Here is a 25,554-nt window from a genome sequence, read left to right as displayed (position 1 = left end):
TGTCACACAGGAACAGGAGGCCATTCAGCCCCCCACCTCCAGCCTGCTACACAGGAACAGGAGGCCATTTTGCCCCCCTCCTTCAGCCTGTTACACAGCAACAGGAGGCCATTCATCCTTCCTATTCCAGCCTGTCACACAGGAACAGGAGGCTATTCAGCCCCCCTCCTCGGGCCTGTTACACAGGAACAGGAGACCATTCAGCCCTCCCTCCTCCAGCCTGTTACACAGGAACAGGAGGACATTCAGTCCCCCTCCTCCAGCCTGTTACACAGGAACAGGAGGACATTCAGTCCCCCTCCTCCAGCCTGTTACACATGAACAGGAGGCCATTCAGCCCTCCCACCACCAGCCTGTTACACAGGAACAGGGGATGGCCTGTCACTGGGATACAGATCCCACTCACTGGGGGGTATTTGATGGATTGATTTCGGGAATACCAGACAATGGGAATTCTTACCTTTGCCAGTTGTTGACTCTCGGCTGATGGTCCATGATGTCACGGGGCTGCTCGTTGGGATAGCTGCTCCACCAGTCAGGAAATGGAATGGGAGGAGAGATCGACCGATCACTCAGATATAGAGGAACAGATCCCTCACAAGCATCACTGTCCCTTCACAGGATTAACCCCGACACACTGTCAACTTATTCTGTTCAATGTCCAGCCACAGAGACAGGATTCATTAAACTGTGAAGCGCTTCAGGATCAGGGAATCGTACAGCACAGAAGGAGGCCATTCAGCCCATCCTCCCCCACCGCTCCAGCCTGTTACACAGGAACATGAGGCCATTCAGCCCATCCTCCCCCACCGCTCCAGCCTGTCACACAGGAACATGAGACCATTCAGCCCTCCCTCCTCCAGTCTGTTACACAGGAACAGGAGGCCATTCAGCCCTCCTTCTCCACCTATTACATGGCACAGGGACCCGGGTTCAATTTCACCCTCGGGTGGCTGTCTGTGCGGAGTTTGCACGTTCTCCCTATTCGGTTTTCCTCCAGGGATTCCACTTTCCTCCCATAGTCCAAAGATGTTCAGGTTAGGGTGGATTGGCCATGGGAAATTGTCCCATAGTGCACAGGGATGTGTAGGTTAGAGTGGATTGGCCATGCTAAATTGTCCCATAGTGCACAGGGATGTGTAGGTTAGGGTGGATTGGCCATGGGAAATTGTCCCATAGTGCCCAGGGATGTGTAGGTTAGGGTGGATTGGCCATGGGAAATTGTCCCATAGTGCCCAGGGATGTGTAGGTTAGGGTGGATTGGCCATGGGAAATTGTCCCATAGTGCCCAGGGATGTGCAGGTTAGGGTGGATTGGCCATGCTAAATTGTCCCATAGTGCCCAGGGATGTGTAGGTTAGGGTGGATTGGCCATGCTAAATTGTCCCATAGTGCCCAGGGATGTGCAGGTTAGGGTGGATTGGCCATGGGAAATTGTCCCATAGTGCCCAGGGATGTGCAGGTTAGGGTGGATTGGCCATGGGAAATTGTCCCATAGTGCCCAGGGATGTGCAGGTTAGGGTGGATTGGCCATGCTAAATTGTCCCATAGTGCCCAGGGATGTACAGGTTAGGGTGGATGGGCCATGGGAAATGTCCCGTAGTGCCCAGGGCTGTGTAGGTTCGGGGCATGAGTTAGGGGTAAATGTAAAGTAATAGGGTCTAGGTGGGATGCTCTGAGGAGGGTCAGTGTGGGCGTGTTGGGCTGAAGAGCCTGTTTCCATCCTGTAGGGATTCTCTGATTACCTGGATTGGGCGTGGTGCTCCCACTCTCGGAGTTGCAGAGGTCCGTCCCACAACACGAGGGTGAGGTGTCAAACCGTACACGGAATTCTGACAATGACCCAGATGTTTGGCAGAAACGCTTGGAGACACAGCCTTTGGCGAAGAACGCCTTCCCACTCGACACTGGAAACAGACGGGACACACGTTAGGAAAACCCGGGGGCCAGCGTGACCCTCCTTGTTGGTTATAACGGATTGGTGTTTGGCAAGAGACATTGACCCGTTACACACACCACATTAATCATCTTTATTCATTCATGGCATGAGGACATCCCTGGCTGGGCCAACATTTCCTGCCCAACCCGAATTGCCCAGAGAGCAGTTCAGAGTCAACCACATTGCTGTGGGTCTGGAGTCACGTGTCGGTCCAGACCAGATGCCTCCTAACGTTTAACACTTACCCATTCCGTTTCTTCCCACAGCCCAGGGATGTGCAGGTTAGGGTGGATTGGCCATGCTAAATTGTTCCATAGTGTCCAGGGATGTGCAGGTTAGGGTGGATTGGCCATGCTAAATTGTCCCATAGTGCCCAGGGATGTGCAGGTTAGGGTGGATTGGCCATGCTAAATTGTCCCATAGTATCCAGGGATGTGCAGGTTAGGGTGGATTGGCCATGCTAAATTGTCCCATAGTGTCCAGGGATGTGCAGGTTAGGGTGGATTGGCCATGCTAAATTGTCCCATAGTGCCCAGGGATGAGCAGGTTAGGGTGGATTGGCCATGCTAAATTGTCCCATAGTGCCCAGGGATGTGCAGGTTAGGGTGGATTGGCCATGCTAAATTGTCCCATAGTGCCCAGGGATGTGCAGGTTAGGGTGGATTGGCCATGGAAATTGTCCCATAGTGCCCAGGGATGTGCAGGTTAGGGTGGATTGACCATGGGAAATTGTCCCATAGTGCCCAGGGATGTGCAGGTTAGGGTGGATTGACCATGGGAAATTGTTCCATAGTGCCCAGGGATATGCAGGTTAGGGTGAATTGGCCGTGCTAAATTGTCCCATAGTGCCCAGGGATGTGCAGGTTAGGGTGGATTGGCCATGCTAAATTGTCCCATAGTGCCCAGGGATGTGCAGGTTAGGGTGGATTGGCCATGGGAAATTGTCCCATAGTGCCCAGGGATGTGCAGGTTAGGGTGGATTGACCATGGGAAATAGTCCCATTGTGCCCAGGGATGTGCAGATTAGGGTGGATTGACCATGCTAAATTGTCCCATAGTGTCCAAAGATGTGCAGGTTGGGTGGATTGACCATGGGAAATTGCCCCATAGTGTTTAGGGATAGAACATAGAACATAGAGCATAGAAAAATACAGCGTAGTACAGGCCCTTCGGCCCTCGATGTTGCACCAACCTAAGCCCACCTAACCTACACTAGCCCAATAACATCCATATGCTTATCCAATGCCCGCTTAAATGACCATAAAGAGGGAGAGTCCACCATTGTTACTGGCAGGGCATTCCATGAACTCACAAGTTGAGTAAAGATGTGGAGGTTAGGGTGGATTGGCCATTCTAAATTGTCCCATAGTGTCCAGGGATGTGCAGTTTAGAGTGGATTTGCAAAGCTAAATTGTCTCATTATGCCCAGGGATGTGCAGGTTAGGGTGGATTGGCCATGCTAAATTGTCCCATAGTGCCCAGGGATGTGCAGGTTAGGGTGGATTGGCCATGCTAAATTGTCCCATAGTGCCTAGGAATGTGCAGGTTAGGGTGGATTGGCCATGCTAAATTGTCCCATAGTGCCCAGGGATGTGCAGATTAGGGTGGATTGGCCATGCTAAATTGTCCCATAGTGCCCAGGGATGTGCAGGTTAGGGTGGATTGGCCATGGGAAATTGTCCCATAGTGTCCAGGGATGTGCAGATTAGGGTGGATTGGCCATGGGAAATTGTCCCATAGTGTCCAGGGATGTGCAGATTAGGGTGGATTGGCCATGGGAAATTGTCCCATAGTGTCCAGGGATGTGTCAGGAAGCTGCATTAGTCAGAGGAAAATATAGGATTAAGAGTCTGGGTGGGTTACTGCTCGGAGGGTTGGTGTGGACGTGTTGGGCCGAAGTGCCCATACTGCAGCGCTTCTATGATTCAAACCTACCCACAGCCTCGAGACCCGACACACTCCCGCAGTGGGTCTCAGCTCCCACACATTGCACCGTCCGCTCTGACCGCCTGCAGGATTCTGCCGAGTCTCCGAAACACCCTCGACATTCCAGTCCATTCCGCGTGGCGTTCCGAGCTTCTGAAACACAAACATGTTTCCCCACGGTCAAACAAGCATGAGTTCCCCGGCAGCTCCCCTTGCTTCCAGACAGAAATACGCCTTGAATTCTATCACGCAGCCACACACGTGTCACAGGTCAACTGATACTCCGTATTCTTCAATCACAGCTGATCCACGTCCCGGAGAGCAAACACAAATGGATATCCCAACACAGCATTAAGGTTCTTCCTCTGTATCTAACCCCCAGTACTGGGAGTGTTTGATGGGAGCCAGCGTAGAAGGAGTTTTACTCTTCATCTCACCCTGCGCTGTCCCTGTCCTGGGAGTGTTTGATGGGGGGACAGTGTAGAGGGAGCTTTACTCTGTATCTAACCCTGTGCTGTCCCTGTCCTGGGAGTGTTTGATGGGGGGACAGTGTAGAGGGAGCTTTACTCTGTATCTAACCCTGCGCTGTCCCTATCCTGGGAGTGCTTGATGGGAGGACAGGGTAGAGTGAGCTTTATTCTGCATCTTACCCTGTCTGTGCCCTGAGAGTGTTTGATGGGGGACAGTGTAGAGAGAACTCTACTCTGTATCTAACCCCGTGCTGAACCTGTCCTGGGAGTGTTTGATGGGGGACAGTGTAGAGGGAGATTTACTCTGTATCCAAATGTGGGCTGTCCCTATCTTGGGAGTGTTTTATGGGGTCAGTTTAGAAGGAGCTTTACTCTGTATTTAACCCCATGCTTTCCCTGTCCTGGGAGTGTTTGTTGGGGAATGGTGTTGAGGGAGCTTTACTCTGTATCTAAAATGGTGCTGTTCCTGTCCTGGAAGGGTTTGATGGGGGTACAGTGTAGAGAGAGCTTTACTCTCAATCTAACCTCATGTTGTAGTGGTCTGGGAGTGAAAATGGGGACATTGTAGAGGGAGATCACAGCTGCAAATGTGTTGCTGGTCAAAGCACAGCAGGCCAGGCAGCATCTCAGGAATAGAGAATTCGACGTTTCGAGCATAAGCCCTTCATCAGGAAAAAGAGAGAGAGAGCCAAGCAGGCTAAGATAAAAGGTAGGGAGGAGGGACTAGGGGGAGGGGCGATGGAGGTGGGATAGGTGGAAGGAGGTCAAGGTGAGGGTGATAGGCCGGAGTGGGGTGGGGGCGGAGAGGTCAGGAAGAGGATTGCAGGTTAGGAGGGCGGTGCTGAGTTGAGGGAACTGACTGAGACAATGTGGGGGGAGGGGAAATGAGGAAACTGGAGAAATCTGAATTCCTACCTTGTGGTTGGAGGGTTCCCAGGCGGAAGATGAGGCGCTCCTCCTCCAGCCGTCGTGTAGTTGTGTTCTGCCGGTGGAGGAGTCCAAGGACCTGCATGTCCTCGGTGGAGTGGGAGGGAGAGTTAAAGTGTTGAGCCACGGGGTGATTGGGTTGGTTGGTCCGGGCGGCCCGGAGGTGTTCTCTGAAGCGTTCCGCAAGTAAGCGGCCTGTCTCACCAATATAGAGGAGGCCACATCGGGTGCAGCAGATGCAATAGATGATGTGTGTGGAGGTACAGGTGAACTTGTGGCGGATATGGAAGGATCCCTAGGGGCCTTGGAGGGAAGTGAGTGTGGAGGTGTGGGCGCAAGTTTTACATTTCCTGCGGTTGCAGGGGAAGGTGCCGGGGGTGGAGGTTGGGTTGGTGGGGGGTGTGGATCTGACGAGGGAGTCACGAAGGGAGTGGTCCTTGCGGAACGCTGATAGGGGAGGGGAGGGAAATATATCCTTGGTGGTGGGGTCCGTTTGGAGGTGGCGGAAATGGCGGCGGATGATAGAGCTTTACTCTGTATCTCACCCTTTGCTGCAGTGTTCTGGGGATGTTTGATGGGGACAGTGCAGAGGTAGCTTTATTCTGTACCTAACCCTGTGCTCCCCCTGTCCTGGGAGGGTTTGAATGGGAGACTGTCAAGGGGGAGTTATTCTGGATCTAATCCTGGGAATTTTTGATGGAACCTCAAGGGAAATTTGCAGGATTGATGTTTCTCAGTCATGGTATTATTAAACTGGACAGACTGATGATGGAATGAATCTATTGGATCTGGATTGGATTATGATGCATTTTTGCCTTACCCACAACTGTCCGATCATTACAGAGCTCAGAATCACAGCAACTGCTTTTCTCTGAGAGGATCACAGCTCCAGTGTTGATAGAGAGAGGATCCGAGCATGATCCACAGGAATTTCTAATCACCTGGTTGGGCTGTCCATCTGAAAACAAGCAAGTATCACGTCAGCAATTTCACACCGGCTGCTCAGAACTGGCGGAGAGATAGAGAGAATGGGGATGAAAGAGAAGTGAAAGAGAGAGAGAGAGAGAGAGGGGAATGAGCAAAAGGAAAGTAAAGTGAATAAGAGATGGGAAAGAAAAAAGCAAGAGAGAAGGAAGTGTGAGAGAAGCGAGAGAGAGTAAAAGAGAAAGGAAACAAAATTTCCCACAAAGTTCAAAACCATTTAAACCCATTGTAGCTTTCAATTAAGAACTGAAATGGTTCTGGAACAAGACTCCACATAAAGATATTTACTGCAATAAACAGGCTAAAATCACCACTGATTAAACAATATCTTTCCATTGGCACTTATGTGTCAAAGTACGACACTTTTGACCCAGCAACGACAACAACATGATTAAAGATACAGCAAAAGTTAAATTCAGCAAGACTGCTCACTCATGGAGAGATGATTGGCTGTAGTTTAACCTGAGAGTCAACCAAGAGGAGAGATTGAGAAGGAGGATCCTTCATGGGATTTTCAGCTGGGGTGGGAATTGAACCCATAATGTCAGCATTACAAACCAGCTGGCCAGCCAAACAAGCCACGTGCAGTGCTGTCACAGTCGACACTCAATTCAAAATCATTCCCAGCTCCCTCGGTATTGCTTCCATTCTTTGTGTTTATCAGCTTAGAGCGGTTGGACTCCAGAACGGTCTTCCATGATGCAAGTTTCCCTGGAGACTTCTCTCTCCTCACAGAGCGAGGCAAATTTTGTCTTAGCTGGATGTAGGTTTGGTCACTGAGCTGGAAGGTTTGTTTCCAGATATTTCGTCACCTTACCAGGTAACATCTTCAGTGGGCTTCTAGGTGAAGCACAGCTGATGATTTCTGCTTTCTGTTGTATGTTTGGATTTCTTTGGGTTGGTGATGTCATTTCCTGTGGTGATGCCATTTCCTGTTCTTTTTCTATGGGGTTAGTGGATGGGGTCTAATCTGATGTGTTTGTTGATAAAGTCCCGGTTGAAATACCATGCTTCTAGGAATTCTCATGCATGTCTCTGTTTGGCTTGTCCTAGGATGGATGTGTTGTCCCAGTTGAAGTGGTGTCCTTCCTTATCTGTATGGAAGGTACTAGTGAGACAGGGTCATTTTGTTTGTGGCTAGTTGATGTTATAGAGTCATAGAGATGTACAGCATGGAAACAGACCCTTCAGTCCAACCTGCCCATGCCGACCAGATATCCCAACCCAATCTAGTCCCACCTGACAGCACCCGACCCATATCCCTCCAAACCCTTCCTATTCATATACCCATCCAAATGCCTCTTAAATGTTGCAATTGTACCAGCCTCCACCACATCCTCTGGCAGCTCATTCCATACATGTACCACCCTCTGGGTGAAAAAGTTGCCCCTTAGGTCTCTTTCCTATCTTTCCTCTCTCAACCTAAACCTATGCCCCTCTAGTTCTGGACTCCCCGACCCCAGGGAAAGACTTTGTCTATTTATCCTATCCATGTCCCTCATAATTTTGTAAACCTCTATAAGGTCACCCCTCAGCCTCTGACGCTCCAGGGAAAATAGCTCCAGCCTGTTCAGCCTCTCCCTGTAGCTCAAATTCTCCAACCCCGGCAACATCCTTGTAAGGTTCTTACAATTCTTGCATGATATTTAGTTTTGTAATTTTTTTTTGCACAAAATACCACGTAAGAACTGTAAGTAACACTACATTGGACAAACAGGCAGAAAACTAGCCACCAGGATACATGAACATCAACTAGCCACAAAACAACATGACCCTCTCTCACTGGTAGCTTCCATACAGATAAGGAAGGACACCACTTCAACTGGGACAACACATCCATCCGAGGACAAGCCAAACAGAGACACACACGAAAATTCCTAGAAGCATGGTATTCCAACTGGAATTCTATCAACAAACACATCGAGTTAGGCCCCATCTACCACCCCCTGAGAAAAAGAACAGGAAGTGACATCACTACCAGAAATGACACCACCAATACAAAGAAAGCCAAACATATAAATAGAAAGCAGAAATCATCAGCAGTGCTTCGCCTGGAGGTTCACGGAAGATGTTACCGAGTAGGGTGACAAAACATTTGGAAATGAACCTTCCAGCTCAATGAGCAACCTTCAGCAGAACCTCAATCTGAGCTACAAATCTTCTCAAAACTCTTGTCTTAACTCCTGGTGAATTTGATTTTTCTCAATGTAAGCCCCAACTCTCATCACTGCACAGTGAGCTGCAACGTATTGCTGCCTACACTTGTTTTCTCTCTCTCTCTCTGTCTCTCTCCCACTCTCTCCTAGATCCTGACAAACTAATTGTGTCACTGTGTTAGATGGGGTATATTAGAAACACTTCCCTTCTCAAAGTCCAATTCTACAACAACATGAATCACATGGACCACGTATCTAGGTAGACATTGTTGATTGCCTACCATTGCAGGCCCAATTCTCCTTCATCCTGGAACTAAATGGACAGCTTAAAAGCACAACTGCTTATAACTTGAACTTCACAGAACTTTGAAAGGAGTTCGGAAACTCACAGTCTATTCCCTGTCAACACATAAGCTCCTGTTATTGATTCCAAATGTCACCACCTCATCCACTCTTCCTCCTTTAATCTCAAATAATCAAGCCAGCTGGGTTTGCTGTTACTCAGAGTTCAGAATGGATCACATGAAGTCTTTTGTTATTCATCTCAGCACAGAACAATCCTACAAACCTCATCACCGGGACAGAGATAACATGGGAAGGAGATAAAGGGTTGAGAGTGAAAGCAAGCGAGAGAAAGTGAGAGAGTAAAAATAAAAGAGAAAGAGAGAGTAAGACCAGAGATTAAAGAAGAAAAAGGCATGGGCCAGTGTGGAACGAATGGCCTGTTTCCGTGCTGTAGGACTCTATGACTAAGAGAGAGAGAGAGAAGACAGAGAAAAATTCTGGAAATGGAAGGAAGAGTAGGAGGTAGAGAGGAGAATTGGGGCAGTAAGCTTGGTTAGTCAAAGCTAATAGAGTTTAAGAGCAGGGAGGTGATGCCCCAGTGATTGTAATGGGGTCAGCCAGATGGACCTCATAGAATCTGAGTTCCCTGATTGGGGCTGTTAACGTGGTCCAGTCAGGGAGCCCTGGCTGACAGATAGAATCAGGAGTGTCTGGGTGTTCAGTTCACTCTGAGAGCTGGCTCTGAGGGAGCTGGGCCAGTGTCACAACCTACACACGTGTAAATGAAGGAGGACTTGGTGATGGGATGGGGCGGCATGGTGGCTCAGTGGTGCTGCTCACAGTGCCAGGGACGCAGGTTCGATTCCTACCTTGGACGACTGCACATCCTCCCCGTGTCTGTGTGGGTTTATTTCAGGTGCTTTGGTTTCTTCCCACAATCCAAAGATGTGCAGGTTAGGGTGGATTGGCCATGCTAAATTGTTCCATAGTGTTAGGTGCATTAGTCAGGGGAAATATTGGGGAGGGGAATGGCTCTAGCTGGGTTACTCTTTGGAGGGTAGGTATGGACTTGTTGGGCCAAATGGCCTATTTCCACACTGTAGGTAATTTAACCTAATGAGAGATTCCACCATAAACCCTGGTTAGAACACAGCTGGAGTCTTGTGTGCAGTAGTAGAATGCACATGCAGGAGAGATGGGATAGCTGTGGAATGGGGGCAGGGGGAGTTGCCTGGGTTGGACAGTTTCAGTGCTGCAGAGAGGTTGGACAGTCTGGGGTTGTATCTCTGAGATTGCAGGAGACTGAGAGGGGTTATGATTGAGATAGATAACATTGCGAGGAACATAGCTAGGAAACATGGCATCTTCTTGATGAAGAGCTCATTGACTGGGGGTGGGGGAGGTGGGGGGATGGGTGTAGATTGAAAAGAAGGGGCATGAGGTTTGGAGGTGATGTGAGGAATAACGTTTTCACCCCAAGGGTGGTGAGAATCTGAAAGGATTAGAGAGACATTTAGCTCAGCGGTGTCAAAGCTGTGGGTCAAGTGCTGGAAGACGGGATTAGAAAAATTCGGCCATTGTTTTTGACTCAATGTGCTGCAGGACCTCGTTTTTGTTTCGTGCTGTCAGACCTCGCCAACGCCATGAGACTAAAATTCAAGTAGAAACATTACCCAAGATTGTGATGATTGAGGTGGTCCGGCAGGTACTTATTTCTGATAGACAAATCACTGATTTGAGATTGCATTCGCCAGAAGTTGCAGAACATTCGTGACAGGTCAAAGGTCGCACTGAGGAGAGAGAAGCAATAGATCAACATGAATCAAATTAACAAGTCCCAGCTCCAGTCAGGAACCCCTCCACTGATTTGATTTATTACCATCACATGTACCAAGATATAGAAAAAAGTCCGCTAACCAGACAAATCATACCTTACGAAGGTAGGTCAGGGTAATCAAAAAGAATATAGTGTTGCAGCTACAGAGAAAGTGTAGAGAAAGATCACTTCGAATATAGAGTCAAAGAGTTATACCACACAGAAACAGAACCTTCAGTCCAACTCGTCCATGCCAGCCAGATATCCTAAACTGACCGAGTCCCATTAGCCAGCACTTGGCCCATATGCCTCCAAACTCTTCCTATTCATATACCCATCCAGATGCCTTTTAAATGCTGTAATTGTACCAGCCTCCACCACTTCCTCTGGCAGCTCATTCCATACACGCACCACCCTTTTAAATCTTTCCCCCCTCACCTTAAACCTATGCCCTCGAGTTTGAATACATATTTTAAAATATAAGACATCGTAAGTCTGATACCAGCATCACAGACCATAGGTAGAAAACGTCAGAGTACTGGGTCCAGCTGCAATCAGTGTAGCCATGGGGAGGGGTTTTTACAGCACACAGAGAGAGGCCATTCCGTTCATTCATTCCATAACAGCGCTCCCTATGGGGTGATTTGAACAGCAGTTCTGCCACTGTAGCCCTGTGGGTTTATTTCCCTCATGTGTCTCTTTTCCTCTTAGATTGATACTATTTGTACTATTCCAGTGAATTCTAGATTGCTACCACTCACCGTCTGAAGATGTCCCCCTCTCACAATTTATCTCATGCCCAACACTTTAAATCTGTGTCGCTAGTCCTAGTGATATCAGCTGTTGTGATCATGTATATCTGAACAGGTACAAGAAATGATTCCCCAAACTAACCTTGTAGCTAAAATCCCTCACCACTCTGGTAAATCCACACATGATACCTAGGATCCTTGACCCTTCCTATAATGTGCTCACCTGATCTAAATTCAAAGAGCTGCAAATGTGTTGCTGGTCAAAGCACAGCAGGCCAGGCAGCATCTCAGGAATAGAGAATTCGACATTTCGAGCATAAGCCCTTCAAAGAGCGTTGAGTAAAGAAGTTGAGAGATCATATTGTGGATGATGGTGAGGCCACTTTTGGAATACTATGTGCACTTCTGGTCTATCTTAGGATATTATTAAATTGGAGAGGGTACAGAAAAATTTACAAAGATGCCACCTGGCCTGGATGTTTTGAGTTACAGGGAAAGGCTGGATAGGCTAGGACATTTTTCCCTGGAGCGTCGGAGGCTGAGGGTTGACCGTATGGAGGTTAATAGAATCATGAAGGGCATACATAGGGTGTTTCCCCTCGGGTAGGGGAGTCCACAACGAAAGGGCATAGGTTTAAGGTGAGAGAAGAAAGACCTAAAAGAGACCTGAGGGACAAATCTTTCACACAGAGGGTGGTGCGTATCTGTAAGGATCTAAAATTTGAATTTAGGCAACAAAAATATGTAGATTTTTATTATAACAAAATGGTTTCTCGATTTAAAAGAATACTATAAAATGGCCTGTGAATCTGTCCTGCTGATTTGCAGAATTAAGCAGAAATTCAAAGATAAGAGGACAATAGAGTTTTCAAAAGCTGAATACTGACACATTAATTGAGTAATAGGCTCCTGGTATTAAATTATAGGTTATTATTAATATAATAAAATATAATATTTAATAAGTTAATAAATAATAATAATTTAATAATTAAAAATCAATACTTAAGTTGATTTTTTAAAAAAAGAAAATAAATACCACAATATTTTATAATAAAAGTTATTTTTTAATAAAAAGGTTTGTGAAATTGATTAGTGCTTGTGAAAGTCTGATCGGCAAGTAATTTTTTTAAAAATTAGTTTCTATAAAATTGAAGTAATTGTAAAATGGGTAATTACATAGACAGAACAGATGATTCACCATCAATGTTAGTGAAATGATGTGAAGAATTTCCCGAAATGTCTGAGGTCTTTAGAAAACTGTGTGGAGGTCTAAACAAAACATTGGGGTGATGAAGAATATCATTAGGCATCCCTAAATCTTGTTCAGTTTGGTTAAATCAGATCAGCGATTGATTTGGAAACGTAACATGGGAGTGGGCTCCCCCTCCAACTCTACTTTGATTTAATCCCTGCCCTCCCCTTCATTGTTTGATCACACAGCATTGCCCTTTGATGTGAAGGGCACTGCTTGTCACTGGCCACTCGGGTGTTTCCTTTCTTCCTGATGGTGGAAATTAAATAAAGATTTGAGAACTTTGTGTCTCTCACTGCGTCTCACACTTGCACACACACCATGGGTGCTGGGGAAACAATAAGCACTACCGCAGTTAGGCGGTAGTGCGGGGGTAAAGAAGATAAAGAGAAAAAAATATATAAACAGGGAACAGTGCTTGTCACTGACCACTCGGGTGTTTTCCTTAAAAAAGAACATGGGAATGGGAACAAGAGAGTTAATTGGGCTGTGGCAGCAGTTTTGTGATGAGACGCACAAAGAATCAGTTTTGCACTCATTGCAGGATACTGCCACCAAATTGGGATTGAATTAACTGCAAATGGTGCTATGAAGTAAAAACAACGACTGCAGATGCTGGAAACCAGATTCTGGATCAGTGGTGCTGGAAGAGCACAGCAGTTCAGGCAGCATCCAACGAGCAGCGAAATCAACGCTTCGGGCAAAAGCCCTTCATCAGGAATAAAGGCAGTGAGCCTGAAGGGTGGAGAGATAAGCTAGAGGAGGGTGGGAGTGAGGAGAAAGTAGAATAGAGTGAGTGGGGGAGGGGATGAAGGTGATAGATCAGGGAGGAGGGTGGAGTGGATAGGTGGAAAAGGAGCTAGGCAGGTAGGACAAGTCTGGACAAGTCATGGAGAGAGTGCTGAACTGGAAGTTTGGAACTAGGGTGAGGTGGGGGAAGAGGAAATGAGGAAACTGTTGAAGTCCACAAGTCTGTTGAGGTTCTTAAAAGTGAAATGCTCGAGCAAAATAACTACAGAAACAAAAGGAGAAGGTAAACAAGCAGAACTGCGCAGTTCGATGGTTGGTCTTAGTTTTAATGAGGAAGGCAATGATAATTCGGATTTAGATGAGTGGTGCTTTTTTAAAATATTATTATATAATTTCTTTGCAGCTCCTATTTCAGTCTCTTCCTTACAGGCTGATCAGTCTTTGGAATTTACAGCTGTTTCACTTAATTCTCAATAACTTTACCACTGTAGTCCAGGAACAGCATTGACAAGATAATAATCTCGCTGGTGTATCTGCTGTATTGGCGCGATGAAGTCTGTTGAGGTTTTTAAAAGTGAAGTGCTCGAGCAAAATAACTACAGAGCTACAGTTGTTGTACCTAGTGTGTCTGTTCAGCTTGTCTTGTCTTGCTTTGTTGCTTTTTTGTTCGTTTGGTGATTGTTCTTTGTTTATGGAATATGGAGGCTGGTCATTATTCTTTCTTGATGTGTTAAAAGATAAGGCAGGCCAGTGGTAACAATCCTTCCACACTTGGTTAAGCAATGATGTCACAGCCAGGATCTATCAGACTAAACTCCCAAGCTAAAAATTGAGACATGGTGTGTGTGTGTGAGAGAGAGAGAGAGAAAAAAGAGCTGTACAGCTAATAGAAAGTTTAACCCTTTGTGAATGCACATTTGTTTGTTGGTGATGGAATGTTTATGCCTTGTTCCCTGGAGCTTGAGATCCGGGACTGTTTGACTCTGATTTCTATTATGGAAATTTAACATGATTTCTTTTAAGTTTAAGGATTTTACAGTGATTATGAAATAAAATATTAACTCCTGCTCTTTTTACAGGCCATGACTGCCTTACTATCAGTTTCTAACTAATCTCTTTTATTCTTACATAAAAGCCAACCTTATTCGATTTCAAATCAGCTTAATACAGAGGAAACCAACACCATAACCTTTTTATTGTGTTTCAGACTAGTTTGTTTCCACTTAATTTTAAGACTGATGCTTGGTGATTGGTTTCATTGGTGATTATGAAGTGCCAGCTGTAACTTTATTCAGACAGTCCCCTGCCTCAATGACAGTTGAAGTTTCAGTTCAACACTAGATTGTAATAAATCATCAAAAAAATTCCTATGGTTAATATCTGTGTCCTTGGATTTGGTCATTATTCATGCATTAGTAGTTTTTTTTAACTTCAATCAACAAATCCTTTTAAGACAGCTCTCGACCTATGGCATTGTAATTGAGTAATGATTGGTCAGGACTACTTATGAAAACTAATTTTGGATTTAAATTAAGGGACTAAAACCTGGTAATTATAGTGGATTTTAAAGTTGGGAACTGTATGCATTTTACATTTTAAATATTAAATACTAAATAAATGAATTTCAAGTTTATGTATAATATATAAATATATATTTATAAATTATATAAGAAAATAAAATGTTGTATGTTACTCAGATATATTGTAAAAAAAATGACCATTGATATATTACCACAGAGGAGATCTGCTCTCAAAACAAGACAATGAGAACTATGCTCTGCTGATCCTCCAATGTCCACAAAAATAATTGAAAATTTACTTATTTTCCATAATCAGATGTATCCCCACTCAGCACTGTACAAAGTATGCTTGGTACCACTCCACTCAGTTTTCTCTCCAAAATTCAAGCTGAATTCTATCCATATCATTAGGTGTCCCCAACGATGAAAAAGGACTCCTGTCTGACTTAAGCAGGCACTGCTGTCACCCAGCGTTCCAACCTTTGGAAAATAGGGACAGCCAAACATATCGAGGAATAGGGTGGTATATCAATCATTATTTCTTTTGTAGTATCACTGCCCCATTTCATGGAGTTGGCAAGTTCCATAATGTTCGAGGAGAAAGTGAGGTCTGCAGATGCTGGAGATCAGAGCTGAAAATGTGTTGCTGGAAAAGCGCAGCAGGTCAGGTAGCATCCAAGGAACAGGAAATTCGACGTTTCGGGCATAAGCCTTTCTTCAGGAGGGCTTATTCCTGAAGAAGGGCTTATGCCCGAAACGTCGAATTTCCTGTTCCTTGGATGCTGCCTGACCTGCTGTGCTTTTCCAGCAACACATTTTCAAGCTCCATAATGTCACAGCTATGTTATACAATGACCAGGACAAGTGAATGAGACAAATCACCCATTTAGTTATTCTCCTCTTGTAATTTTTGATTAGCTGAAAATTCAAATCCTAAAATTCGCTTTCAGATTATGACAAGTAAGATTCCAAAATATATAGTTCGGAACAGGCTTTAAAGTTAGACAGGCATAAATTGATAAATTGGTTAGATGAGGTTAAAATGGATATAGCGGCAAGGAGATCAACTACGAAAGGTAAGAGAACGATACAATAAGAATGATAAAGCAGCAGAGTACAGTTTTTAAAGCGTTTTAGTCACTTGTTGGGTTTCCATCTGAATTACAGATAATGATTATTTTATTTATTTTTAATTATATATTATTATTTATATTATTAATATTTATAATAAATCAATTGTATTAGCCTGAATCAATATTAATTGGCAGGATTCCTTCACACATTCTCAGTAACCTGTCACATTGATTCATGGCTAATTTAAACTTGACTGGATTGATTCATTGCTAATTCAAGAATGGAAAGCTACATTACTGACCAGTTGAAGAAAGTTTGCATATGATTGGGGAATAGGGATATATATATATATATATATATTCCCCTATATATATGTGGCAGATAAAACTTCCAACAGTTGGAGAGGTGACTGTGAATGGTTTATATATATATGAGGAATATATAAACAAGGTTAAAGCAACAATACCGTAAAATAAAATAAAACTTAAATTCTACTCAGAATCCCGAGCCTATGTCTGGCATACCGACCCTTTTCGAGAATTGGGCTTTTGTTCCTGTATACATGCTGAGCCCTGTGGTTATGTGGTTGGCACTGTTTCCTCGCAGTGCCAGGGTCCTGGGCTTAATGCCAGCCTTAGATGGCTGTCTGTGTGGAATTTGCATGTTCTCCCCGTGTCTGTGTGGGTTTCCTCCGGGTGCTCCGGTTTCTTCCCACAGTCCAAAGGTGTGCAGGTTAGGTGAATTGGCCATGCTAAATTGCCCGTAGTGTTAAGCGCATTAGTCAGAGGGAACTGGGTTTATTCTTCATAGGATTGGTGTGGATTTGTTGGGCCTGTTTTCACACTGTAGGGAATTGGATCATCTCCTGATTGTCCCCAGCCTTAATTTAAGGCATCCACTTGTTGAAACCTTTCCTTTTTTTGAAAATGAAGCATCCAGTCTCCATAGTCGATATCATGGGGATGAGTGACTTGCACCATCCTAAACCAGGTCCCATCCCAGGGACGAGAGTAATGTTAATGAAGCATGCCCCTGACTGCAAGACCAAATGGCCAAATTTGCTCAGTATGTCCAAGTGTGATACAGATATAAATGCAGTAAAATTCTAGGAGTAGCCTGAACACGAATGGCTCGTGTTCCAAGACTGAAAGATGCACCTATCTGTCTGATGGAAGTGACAAACAATTGAACGATAATCAAGAAGCTCAATTACCTTTATTTAACTCTGGAGTCACTGACATGATCCAGACCAACCTGACCAGGAATTTCCAGTCGCAAATGAGGTGAGCCGTGGTTTTCTATTGGGATGGCCAGAACCAAACTGAACCATGATACAAGTTACAGGTAAAACAAATTATATTCAGCATCTTCACGATCCCAAATGCCATATGCCAGCCCTGATAGGGTTAATTGGGACCAGGATACCCACTGGGAGCGGAACCTACATCATGGACCTACCCAACGATCACTGCTGGATAACCTTTTCCTGATGGGATCCTGAAAATGGGGACAGCATTTCACCTTTGTGACTGGCAACAAGACAAAATAAAACCCAGGGGCAAATGTCTGGCCCTTACTTTAACTTGACATGTGGCCAATGGGGAGTAATGTGTCTTTAATGTTACCTCAGGGCTGGCATTGGGGCTTGACAGGCTTTCATCCTATCATCCTATCTTTGTGGGTGGCACGGTGGCACAGTGGTTAGCACTGCTGTCTCACAGCGCCTGAGACCCGGATTCAATTCCCGTCTAACATATGAGGAACGACTGAGGATACTGGGATTGTATTCGTTGGAGTTTAGAAGATTGAGGGGAGACTTAATAGAGACGTACAAGATAATACATGGCTTGGAAAAGGTGGACGCTAGGAAATTGTTTCCGTTAGGCAAGGAGACTAGGACCCGTGGACACAGCCTTAGAATTAGAGGGGTCAATTCAGAACAGAAATGCGGAGACATTTCTTCAGCTAGAGAGTGATGGGCCTGTGGAATTCATTGCCGTGGAGTGCAGTGGAGGCCGGGACGCTAAATGTCTTCAAGGCCGAGATTGATAGATTCTTGTTGTCTCGGGGAATTAAGGGCTACGGGGAGAACGCTGGTAAGTGGAGTTGAATTGCCCATCAGCCATGATTGAATGGCGGAGTGGACGCGATGGGCCGAATGGCCTTACTTCCACTCCTATGTCTTATGGTCTTATGGACTCATGCGACTGACTGTGTGGAGTTTGCACGTTCTCCCCGTGTCTGCGTGGGTTTCCTCCGGATTCTCCGGTTTCCTCCCACAGTCCAAAGATGTGTGGGTCAGGTGAATTGGCCACGCTAAATTGCCCGTAGTGTTAGGTAAGGGGTAAATGTAGGGGTATGGGTGGGTTGCGCTTCGGCGGGTCGGTGTGGACGTGTTGGGCCAAAGGGCCTGTTTCCACACTGTAAGTAATCTAATCTAAAAGGAAAATCTACTCATATACAGTGTCTCTTCATTGTGCTTTTAATATGATCCACGATTTTGGAGCCTTGGGGGAGCATTGAAGGTTTTTAACTCCAAAGTGGGGGGGCAGCGTTATAGTAATGCTATTTTGTCCAATCAATCTGACAGTTATCAAGATATCTGGCTCATGCTGATGAAAATGATCCTGTTTATGAAGTAATGGGTAAGTAGATGCAGCTGCCAAGCAGTTAGCCTTACACCCCAAACCTCTGATCCCATGGGGTCCCCAGCAAAACCCGTTTAGACACAGTATAAGGATGCGTATACCAGACCTGGGTAAGGTGCAGAAATCACAGGGGAATGATACTGTCTGTTCAGTGCCAATTCACAATGTAGAGGTTGATTTCTCTATTGCTTACTGACTGTAATCGTACAGGCTTAGTGTTTGGATTGTTTTCAATATTGTTTTGAAATTTGAAATGTTTACAGGCACTTTATACTACAGACTGAATTATCAAGTGATTTGATTTCATACATGGACACTAAGCCTAAATATCTTTGCTTTGTGCACAGAGCTTGTAAGAATATAGACTGGTTGATTTGATTTATTTTTGGATTGGGCTGTTAGATCTAAGAAAGGGTGTCTGGCTGAGCTATTATCTTCACTTAGATACTTATAACTGAACAGTAATGATTTGGAGATGCCGGTGTTGGACTGGGGTGTACAAAGTTAAAAATCACACAACAGCAGGTTATAGTCCAACAGGTTTAATTGGAAGCACACTAGCTTTCGGAGTGACACGACAATCACCTGATGAAGGAGCGTCGCTCCGAAAGCTAGTGTGCGTCCAATTAAACCTGTTGGACTATAACCTGGTGTTGTGTGATTGTCCTGATGAAGGGCTTATGCCCGAAACGTCGAATTTCTTGTTCCTTGGATGCTGCCTGACCTGCTGCACTTTTCCAGCAACATATTTTCAGCTCTGATCTCCAGCATCTGCAGACCTCACTTTCTCCTTGTGTGATTTTTAACTTTATAACTGAACAGTGATGGTTTATAATTTTAAGACTGTACCAATATCTATATTCTAGGCTTAGCTCAATATTAGATAAATTTCAGTGCGATTTGAAAGCTTTGTGTCATGTTGCCAGAATTTGGGGACGGCATTTCCCTCCAGCCAATATTTACTACCGACTTTTCTCAAAATCATCATCAGATTTCTACATTCAATTCTGATTACTGTTAACTAAAGCTGTAGATCAGGCCATTTAATTGGGCACAATGTTAATTTCTTTCAACACAAAAAGGGAATACAATATATATTGCAGAACTAATCTAAATTTGAGATAAAATAGATTTATTTTTATTAGCAAAGCTTCAAAGAGCACTACACCCCAGCAAAGCTTGATTGATAAAAAATAGGTTTGCTTAATTCGCCCAGGCCCGGGCTTTTCCATATAACATAGGAAAATAATAGGAAGGAAGGGAATACTAGTGCATAATTTAAAATGAATGAACCTTTTGCCAGGATGCGCAATATCTTTACTCCAGTGGGCTATTTCATTTTGATTAATCTGTGGATTATTTATTTCAAAATTGCTCTCACGGCTTCTAACCTGCTTAAGAGCACAAAGTATGGCCTCAAATAAGGTACTCCCGCGATACTCAGACCAGAATATGGGCGACCCCTATCAGATTAGTTTGCGTTACATCTTCTCTGCTGCCTATTGTAATTGAATATATGTATATTGTATATACTTATATACGAGGAGGAAATGGTTTCTACTTTATTACAACGGACACTTCCCGGTCTGCAACCTTGCAAGGGGGGGGAGATGATAAAGATAGAACTTGACCTGCTGTGTGGACTTGTCATTGGTGCACAAGAAGGGACAGTTTTCCTGTGCCGATCCTGAGCAAACAGAGACTGTGGACCAACTACGCCAGGAAGATGTCTTTCTGTGTCATAAGACTGAATGTTGTTAAGAAAGACTTTTGCAGTGGTCAAACTGTATAAAAAATTAACAGTTCATTTACAGCACAAGTCTAAATGGACTTTACCGTGTAAAACTGTTGTGTGCCAGTTTGATGACATTTGTACTATGGGCATCTCTGATAAGCCTTCTCCCCTTTCAGATAGATCATGTCGTAAAAGAGACAAAGGGGGGATGTTTCTAGAAACCTATAATAAAATGTTTGGAGAGGATGAAGTAATTTGTTATGCCCTTACTTCAGTAATAGACTTCCTGACCCCTTTTATCCTTCCAAATCCTAACATGGGGGTATGGAATAGTATTTACAGGATGTAATATCTTTTTAGTTATTTCCTATCCCCACCTGCTATTTGTTTATGGACTTCCTCCAATAAATCCGCAATATCCTGTCCAAATTACTACAAGGAGAAGGTGAGGACTGCAGATGCTGGAGATCAGAGCTGAAAATGTGTTGCTGGAAAAGCGCAGCAGGTCAGGCAGCATCCAAAGAGCAGGAGAATCGACGTTTTGGGCATAAGCCCTTCTTCAGGAAAAAGAAGGGCTCATGCCCGAAACGTCAATTCTCCTGCTCTTTGGATGCTGCCTGACCTGCTGCGCTTTTCCAGCAACACATTTTCAGCAAATTACTACAAGGGTAAGGGACAGGGGTGCGCTTATGTAAGTGTGCCTAATTTTTTTTTTCCCTGTGCTATGATTAAATGAATTGGTCGCCACTGCTTTTCTGAAGGACCTTGCATCTCATTTGTATGCCTTAACGAAAAAGGTATCCCGATTATCACTGGAATTCAAACTCTATGTGGAGAGGGTAACAGCACCCACCTTCATTATGATACCCCTAAAGGCACTAATATTTTCCCAGGTATTGGAGGGGGAAGAACCATTTTGGGTTGCTGACCATGTTTCTTATCAAGAAACTCACCTCATTAGCAGCGGATGATTTTCACCCTCAGCACCCAGGGCCAAGTTATGTAACCATGGATTATCCACATACCCCAGGAAGTCACAAAGCTAGGCCCACTTCTTACTGGGAAGGACCATCTATTGCCTATGCTAAACCTGGATATTATTTTTTCAGTTATAATAAGGCAGCTAACTACTTTGTCCTGAATAGACAAGTAGTCCTCATGTCGTAGCTGGAGGAACACTATTTCCAACTCCTGTTCCCTGTCCCATTGCCTGGCAACGAGATCCTAATTCCCTTTTTAAACATACAGTTTCTCCTTGCTCTGAGCAGAATGGAAAAATCCAAAGACCAGATCAAGAAGTAAAGCACACTGATTGACATATGCAACTCTTTCACTACGAGAGTCCTTAAGAATATTAGTCATCAAAACCATAATTATCCCATTGGTGGACTCATAATTCTGAGGAATGAGACAACTGCTGCTTTAATACCTGCTTTCAGAATTGCGTCTATTTGCCCAACAAAACCGATTACATACTTGCGAAGGAAGGTGGATTTTGTGTTATAGTTAAAGGAAAATGCATTATGAGGGTCACTGATCTTTTTGAAAGCATTACTAGACATATTGATAATATTCACACTTTTGTCAACCAAGTGAACGAAGGTTCAGGATGGGAAGATTGGGATTTGGCTCATGTACAACTGATTAATTAATATGTCTGTGTATGGTGCCATTGTTTTAATTGGTCTTTTTATTGGTATTGCTATAGTTAAGCGTATTATTGCTAAAATATTAACTTCTATTGACAATATTGGCTCCTCCCAGAAAAGGCCACAACGGTTGGAGGAAGAGCTGCTCATCTTCCGCCTGGGAACCCTCCAACCACAAGGGATGAACTCAGATTTCTCCAGTTTCCTCATTTCCCCTCCCCCCACATTGTCTCAGTCGATTCCCTCAAACTCAGCACTGCCTTCCTAACCTGCAATCTTCTTCCTGACCTCTCCGCCTCCACCCCACTCCGGCCTATCACCCTCACCTTGACCTCCTTCCACCTATCACATCTCCATCGCCCCTCCCTCAAGTCCCTCCTCCCTACCTTTTATCTTAGCCTGCTGGACACACTTTCCTCATTCCTGATGAAGGGCTTATGCCCGAAACGTCGAATCTCCTGTTCCTTGGATGCTGCCTGACCTGCTGCGCTTTTCTAGCAACACATTTTCAGCTCCTGCCAGAAAATGCTTCTTCCCCAATTAAATGAAGACGAGGGAACACCATTGCCTGTTCTAAGTTCCCCTTCGGAGGAAGAGGAAGTATTAGCAGTCTTTTGCTGCTATTGAATCGGATTAATTTGATCCATGCTTTTCTGGTGTGGTCATAAAATGACCAAAAGGGGGAAATGAGGATCTAAAATTTGAGTTTAGACAACAAAATTATGTAGACCTTTCTTGTAATTAAGAACCCTTTCCCAGGAGTTATCATTGGATATTTCAGGAGTTGGAAATAGTGTTCCTACAGCTATGGCATGAAGACTACTTGCTGTATTCAGGATAAAGTAATTAGCTGCCTTATTATAAGGGTAAATCATGTCACCTTATTATATGTGGCCTTCCTTGAAGGCTGTACTATTTCTTAAACATATAAATAATGTGTAATTTTCAATGCAATTGTGCAACTTCACGGAACACAGAAGCTTCCGTCTCTGAGTTGCTGGATAGAATTGCATCAATGTACCTTAATCCAATAAACTAACAACCCTTGCTTTTTGAATAGACCACATTTGGCGATTCTTTTGGCTGATCTCGAACCAAGAGGTCCGTCCTGAGGGGTCTAAATCTTCATCTGGAATGAGCTGCCAGAGGAAGTGGTAGACGCCGATACAATTACCACAATTAAAAGAAATTGGGCAGGGACATGAACAATTAAGGTTCAGAGGGAATATGGTTGAAATGCAGGCAGATGGAATCTACTTTAGATAAATGTGAGCGTTTAGATAAATGTTGGTATTTTAGTGAGCCAAACTGGGGCACGACTTACACAGTCAATGGTAGGGCCCTGGGGAGTGTTATAGAACAAATGGTTCCAGGGGTGCGGGTTCATATCTCCTTGAAACCGGAGTCACAGGTAGACAGGATGGTGAACAAGGTTTCTGGCATGCTTACATTCATCACTTAGAGCGCTGAGTATAAAAGTTGGGATGTCTTGCTGCAGCTGTACAAAATATTGGTGAGGCCCCGAACTATGTGCAGTTCTGGTCACCTCCCAATAGAAAAGGTATGATTAAACTAGAAACAATGCAGAAAAGTTTTACTAGGAAGAAATCTAGGCTGGAAGGTTTGAAGTATAAGGAGAGGTTGGATTGGCTGGGAGTTTTTTCCCTGGAGCGCAGGAGGCTGACCTTATAGAGGTTGATAAAATCATGAGAGGCATCGATAAGGTAGATAGCCAACAGCATATCCTCATGGAATCTGAAACTAGAGGGCGTAGGTTTAAGGTGAGATATACAATAGGGTCCACAGGGGCAACGTTTTCACATAGACGGTGGTGAGTGTCTGGAACGTGCTGTCAGAAAGAGCAGGGACGGCTGGTACAATTCAGTAATTTGAGAAATATTTAGACCGGGACATGGATGGGAGAGGAATGGAGGGGTATGGAGCAAACACAGGCATATAGGGCAAGTTTAAATGGTGAAAATGGGGCAGCATGGCAAGCTGGGCTGAAGGGCCTGTTTCCAGTCTGTAGACCACCGTGATGCTATGAGATAGGATTAGTTCAATTTGGTCAGCTTGATGTGGAGGGGCTGGCGTTGGAGTGGGATGAACAAAGTCAGAAACCGGATTAAAGTCCAACAGGTTTGTTTGAAATCCCAAACTTTTGGAACGTAGCCCCTTCATCAGGTGAAGTCTTGGAGGAAGGGTTCGGTTTCTGTGCTGTACTGTCTTTGTCTACAGCAGTAGTGCCAGAAGACTGGAGGACAACAAATGGTGTTCCCTTGTTCAAGAAGGGGAGACAGGGCAACGCTGGTAATGATAGACCAGTGAGCCTCACTTCGGTTGTGTGTAAGCTGTTGGAAAAGGTTATAAGAGATAGGATTTATAATAGAAGGAGAAAGTGAGGACTGCAGATGCTGGAGATCAGAGCTGAAAATGCGTTGCTGGAAATGCGCAGCAGGTCAGGCAGCATCCAAGGAACAGGAGATTCGACGTTTCGGGCATGAGCCCTTCTTCAAGAATGAGGAAAGTGTGTCCAGCAGGCTAAGGTAAAAGGTAGGGAGGAGGGACTTGGGGTAGGGGCGATGGAGATGTGATAGGTGGAAGGAGGTCAAGGTGAGGGTGATAGGCCGGAGTGGGGTGGGGGCGGAGAGGTCAGGAAGAAAATTGCAGGTTAGGAAGGCGGTGCTGAGTTTGAGGGATTCGACTGAGACAAGGTGGGGGGAGGGGAAATGAGGAAACTGGAGAAATCTGAGTTCATCCCTTGTGGTTGGAGGGTTCCCAGGCGGAAGATGAGGCGCTCTTCCTCCAGCCGTCGTGTTGCTATGGTCTGGCGATGGAGGAGTCCAAGGACCTGCATGTCCTTGGTGGAGTGGGAGGGGGAGTTAAAGTGTTGAGCCACGGGGTGGTTGGATTGGTTGGTCCAAGTGTTTCAGAGGTGTTCTCTGAAACGTTCCACAAGTAGGCGCCTGTCTCCCCAGTATAGAGGATTTATAATAATCTAGAAAGGAATAAAATCATTAGGGATCGTCAATGAGGTTTTGTGAAGGGTAGATCATGCCTCACAAACCTTATTGAGTTCTTTGAGAAGGTTACCCAGCAGGTGGGTGAAGGTAAGGTGGTTGATGTGGATGTACACAGATCGTTTAAAGTTGCCACCCAAGTTGACAGGGTTGTTAAGAAGGCATACAATGGGTTAGCTTTTATTAATAGAGGGATCGAGTTCTGGAACCATGAGGTTATGCTGCAGCTGTACAAAACTCTGGTGTGGCCGCACTTGGAGTACTGTGTACAGTTCTGGTCACTGCTTTATAAGAAGGATGTGGAAGCTTTGGAAAGGGTGCAGAGGAGATTTGCTGGGATGTTGCCTGGTATGGAGGGAAGGTCTTACAAGGAAAGGCTGAGGGACTTGAGGCTGTTTTTGTTAGAGAGAAGAAGGTTGAGAGGTGACTTAATAGAGAGACATAAGGTAATCAGAAGGTTAGATAGGGTGGACAGGGAGAGCCTTTTTCCAAGTATGGGGATGGCGAGCACGAGGGGGCATAGCTTTAAATTGAGGGGTGATAGATATAGGACAGATGTCAGAGGTGGTTTCTTTACTCAGAGAGTTGTAAGGGTATGGAATGATTTGCCTGCAATGGTGGTAGATTCACCAACTTTAGGTACATTTAAGTC

General features: G+C 44.9%; 1 protein-coding gene across 2 annotated transcripts in view; it reads right to left on the bottom strand.

The window, feature by feature from the left end:
• LOC132833966 (phospholipase A2 inhibitor gamma subunit B-like) overlaps positions 1-25,554 on the bottom strand; it is a 35,638-nt gene that overhangs the window by 7,351 nt on the left and 2,733 nt on the right. The window contains exons 2-6 of one of the 2 annotated variants that reach the window (XM_060852667.1): positions 10,360-10,476; positions 6,082-6,219; positions 3,874-4,017; positions 1,745-1,906; positions 461-523 (exon numbers count right to left, since the gene is read on the bottom strand). In XM_060852667.1, coding sequence (XP_060708650.1) covers positions 461-523; positions 1,745-1,906; positions 3,874-4,017; positions 6,082-6,219; positions 10,360-10,476 — 624 coding nt within the window. The remainder of the gene's footprint in view (positions 1-460; positions 524-1,744; positions 1,907-3,873; positions 4,018-6,081; positions 6,220-10,359; positions 10,477-25,554) is intronic. The other variant, XM_060852668.1, reaches the window with a different exon arrangement.

Source organism: Hemiscyllium ocellatum, chromosome 38 (genome assembly GCF_020745735.1).
Source record: "Hemiscyllium ocellatum isolate sHemOce1 chromosome 38, sHemOce1.pat.X.cur, whole genome shotgun sequence".
Taxonomy (NCBI): domain Eukaryota; kingdom Metazoa; phylum Chordata; class Chondrichthyes; order Orectolobiformes; family Hemiscylliidae; genus Hemiscyllium; species Hemiscyllium ocellatum.
The sequence above is the reverse complement of the archived record's forward strand: the minus strand, read 5'-3'. Positions and strand labels throughout refer to the sequence as shown.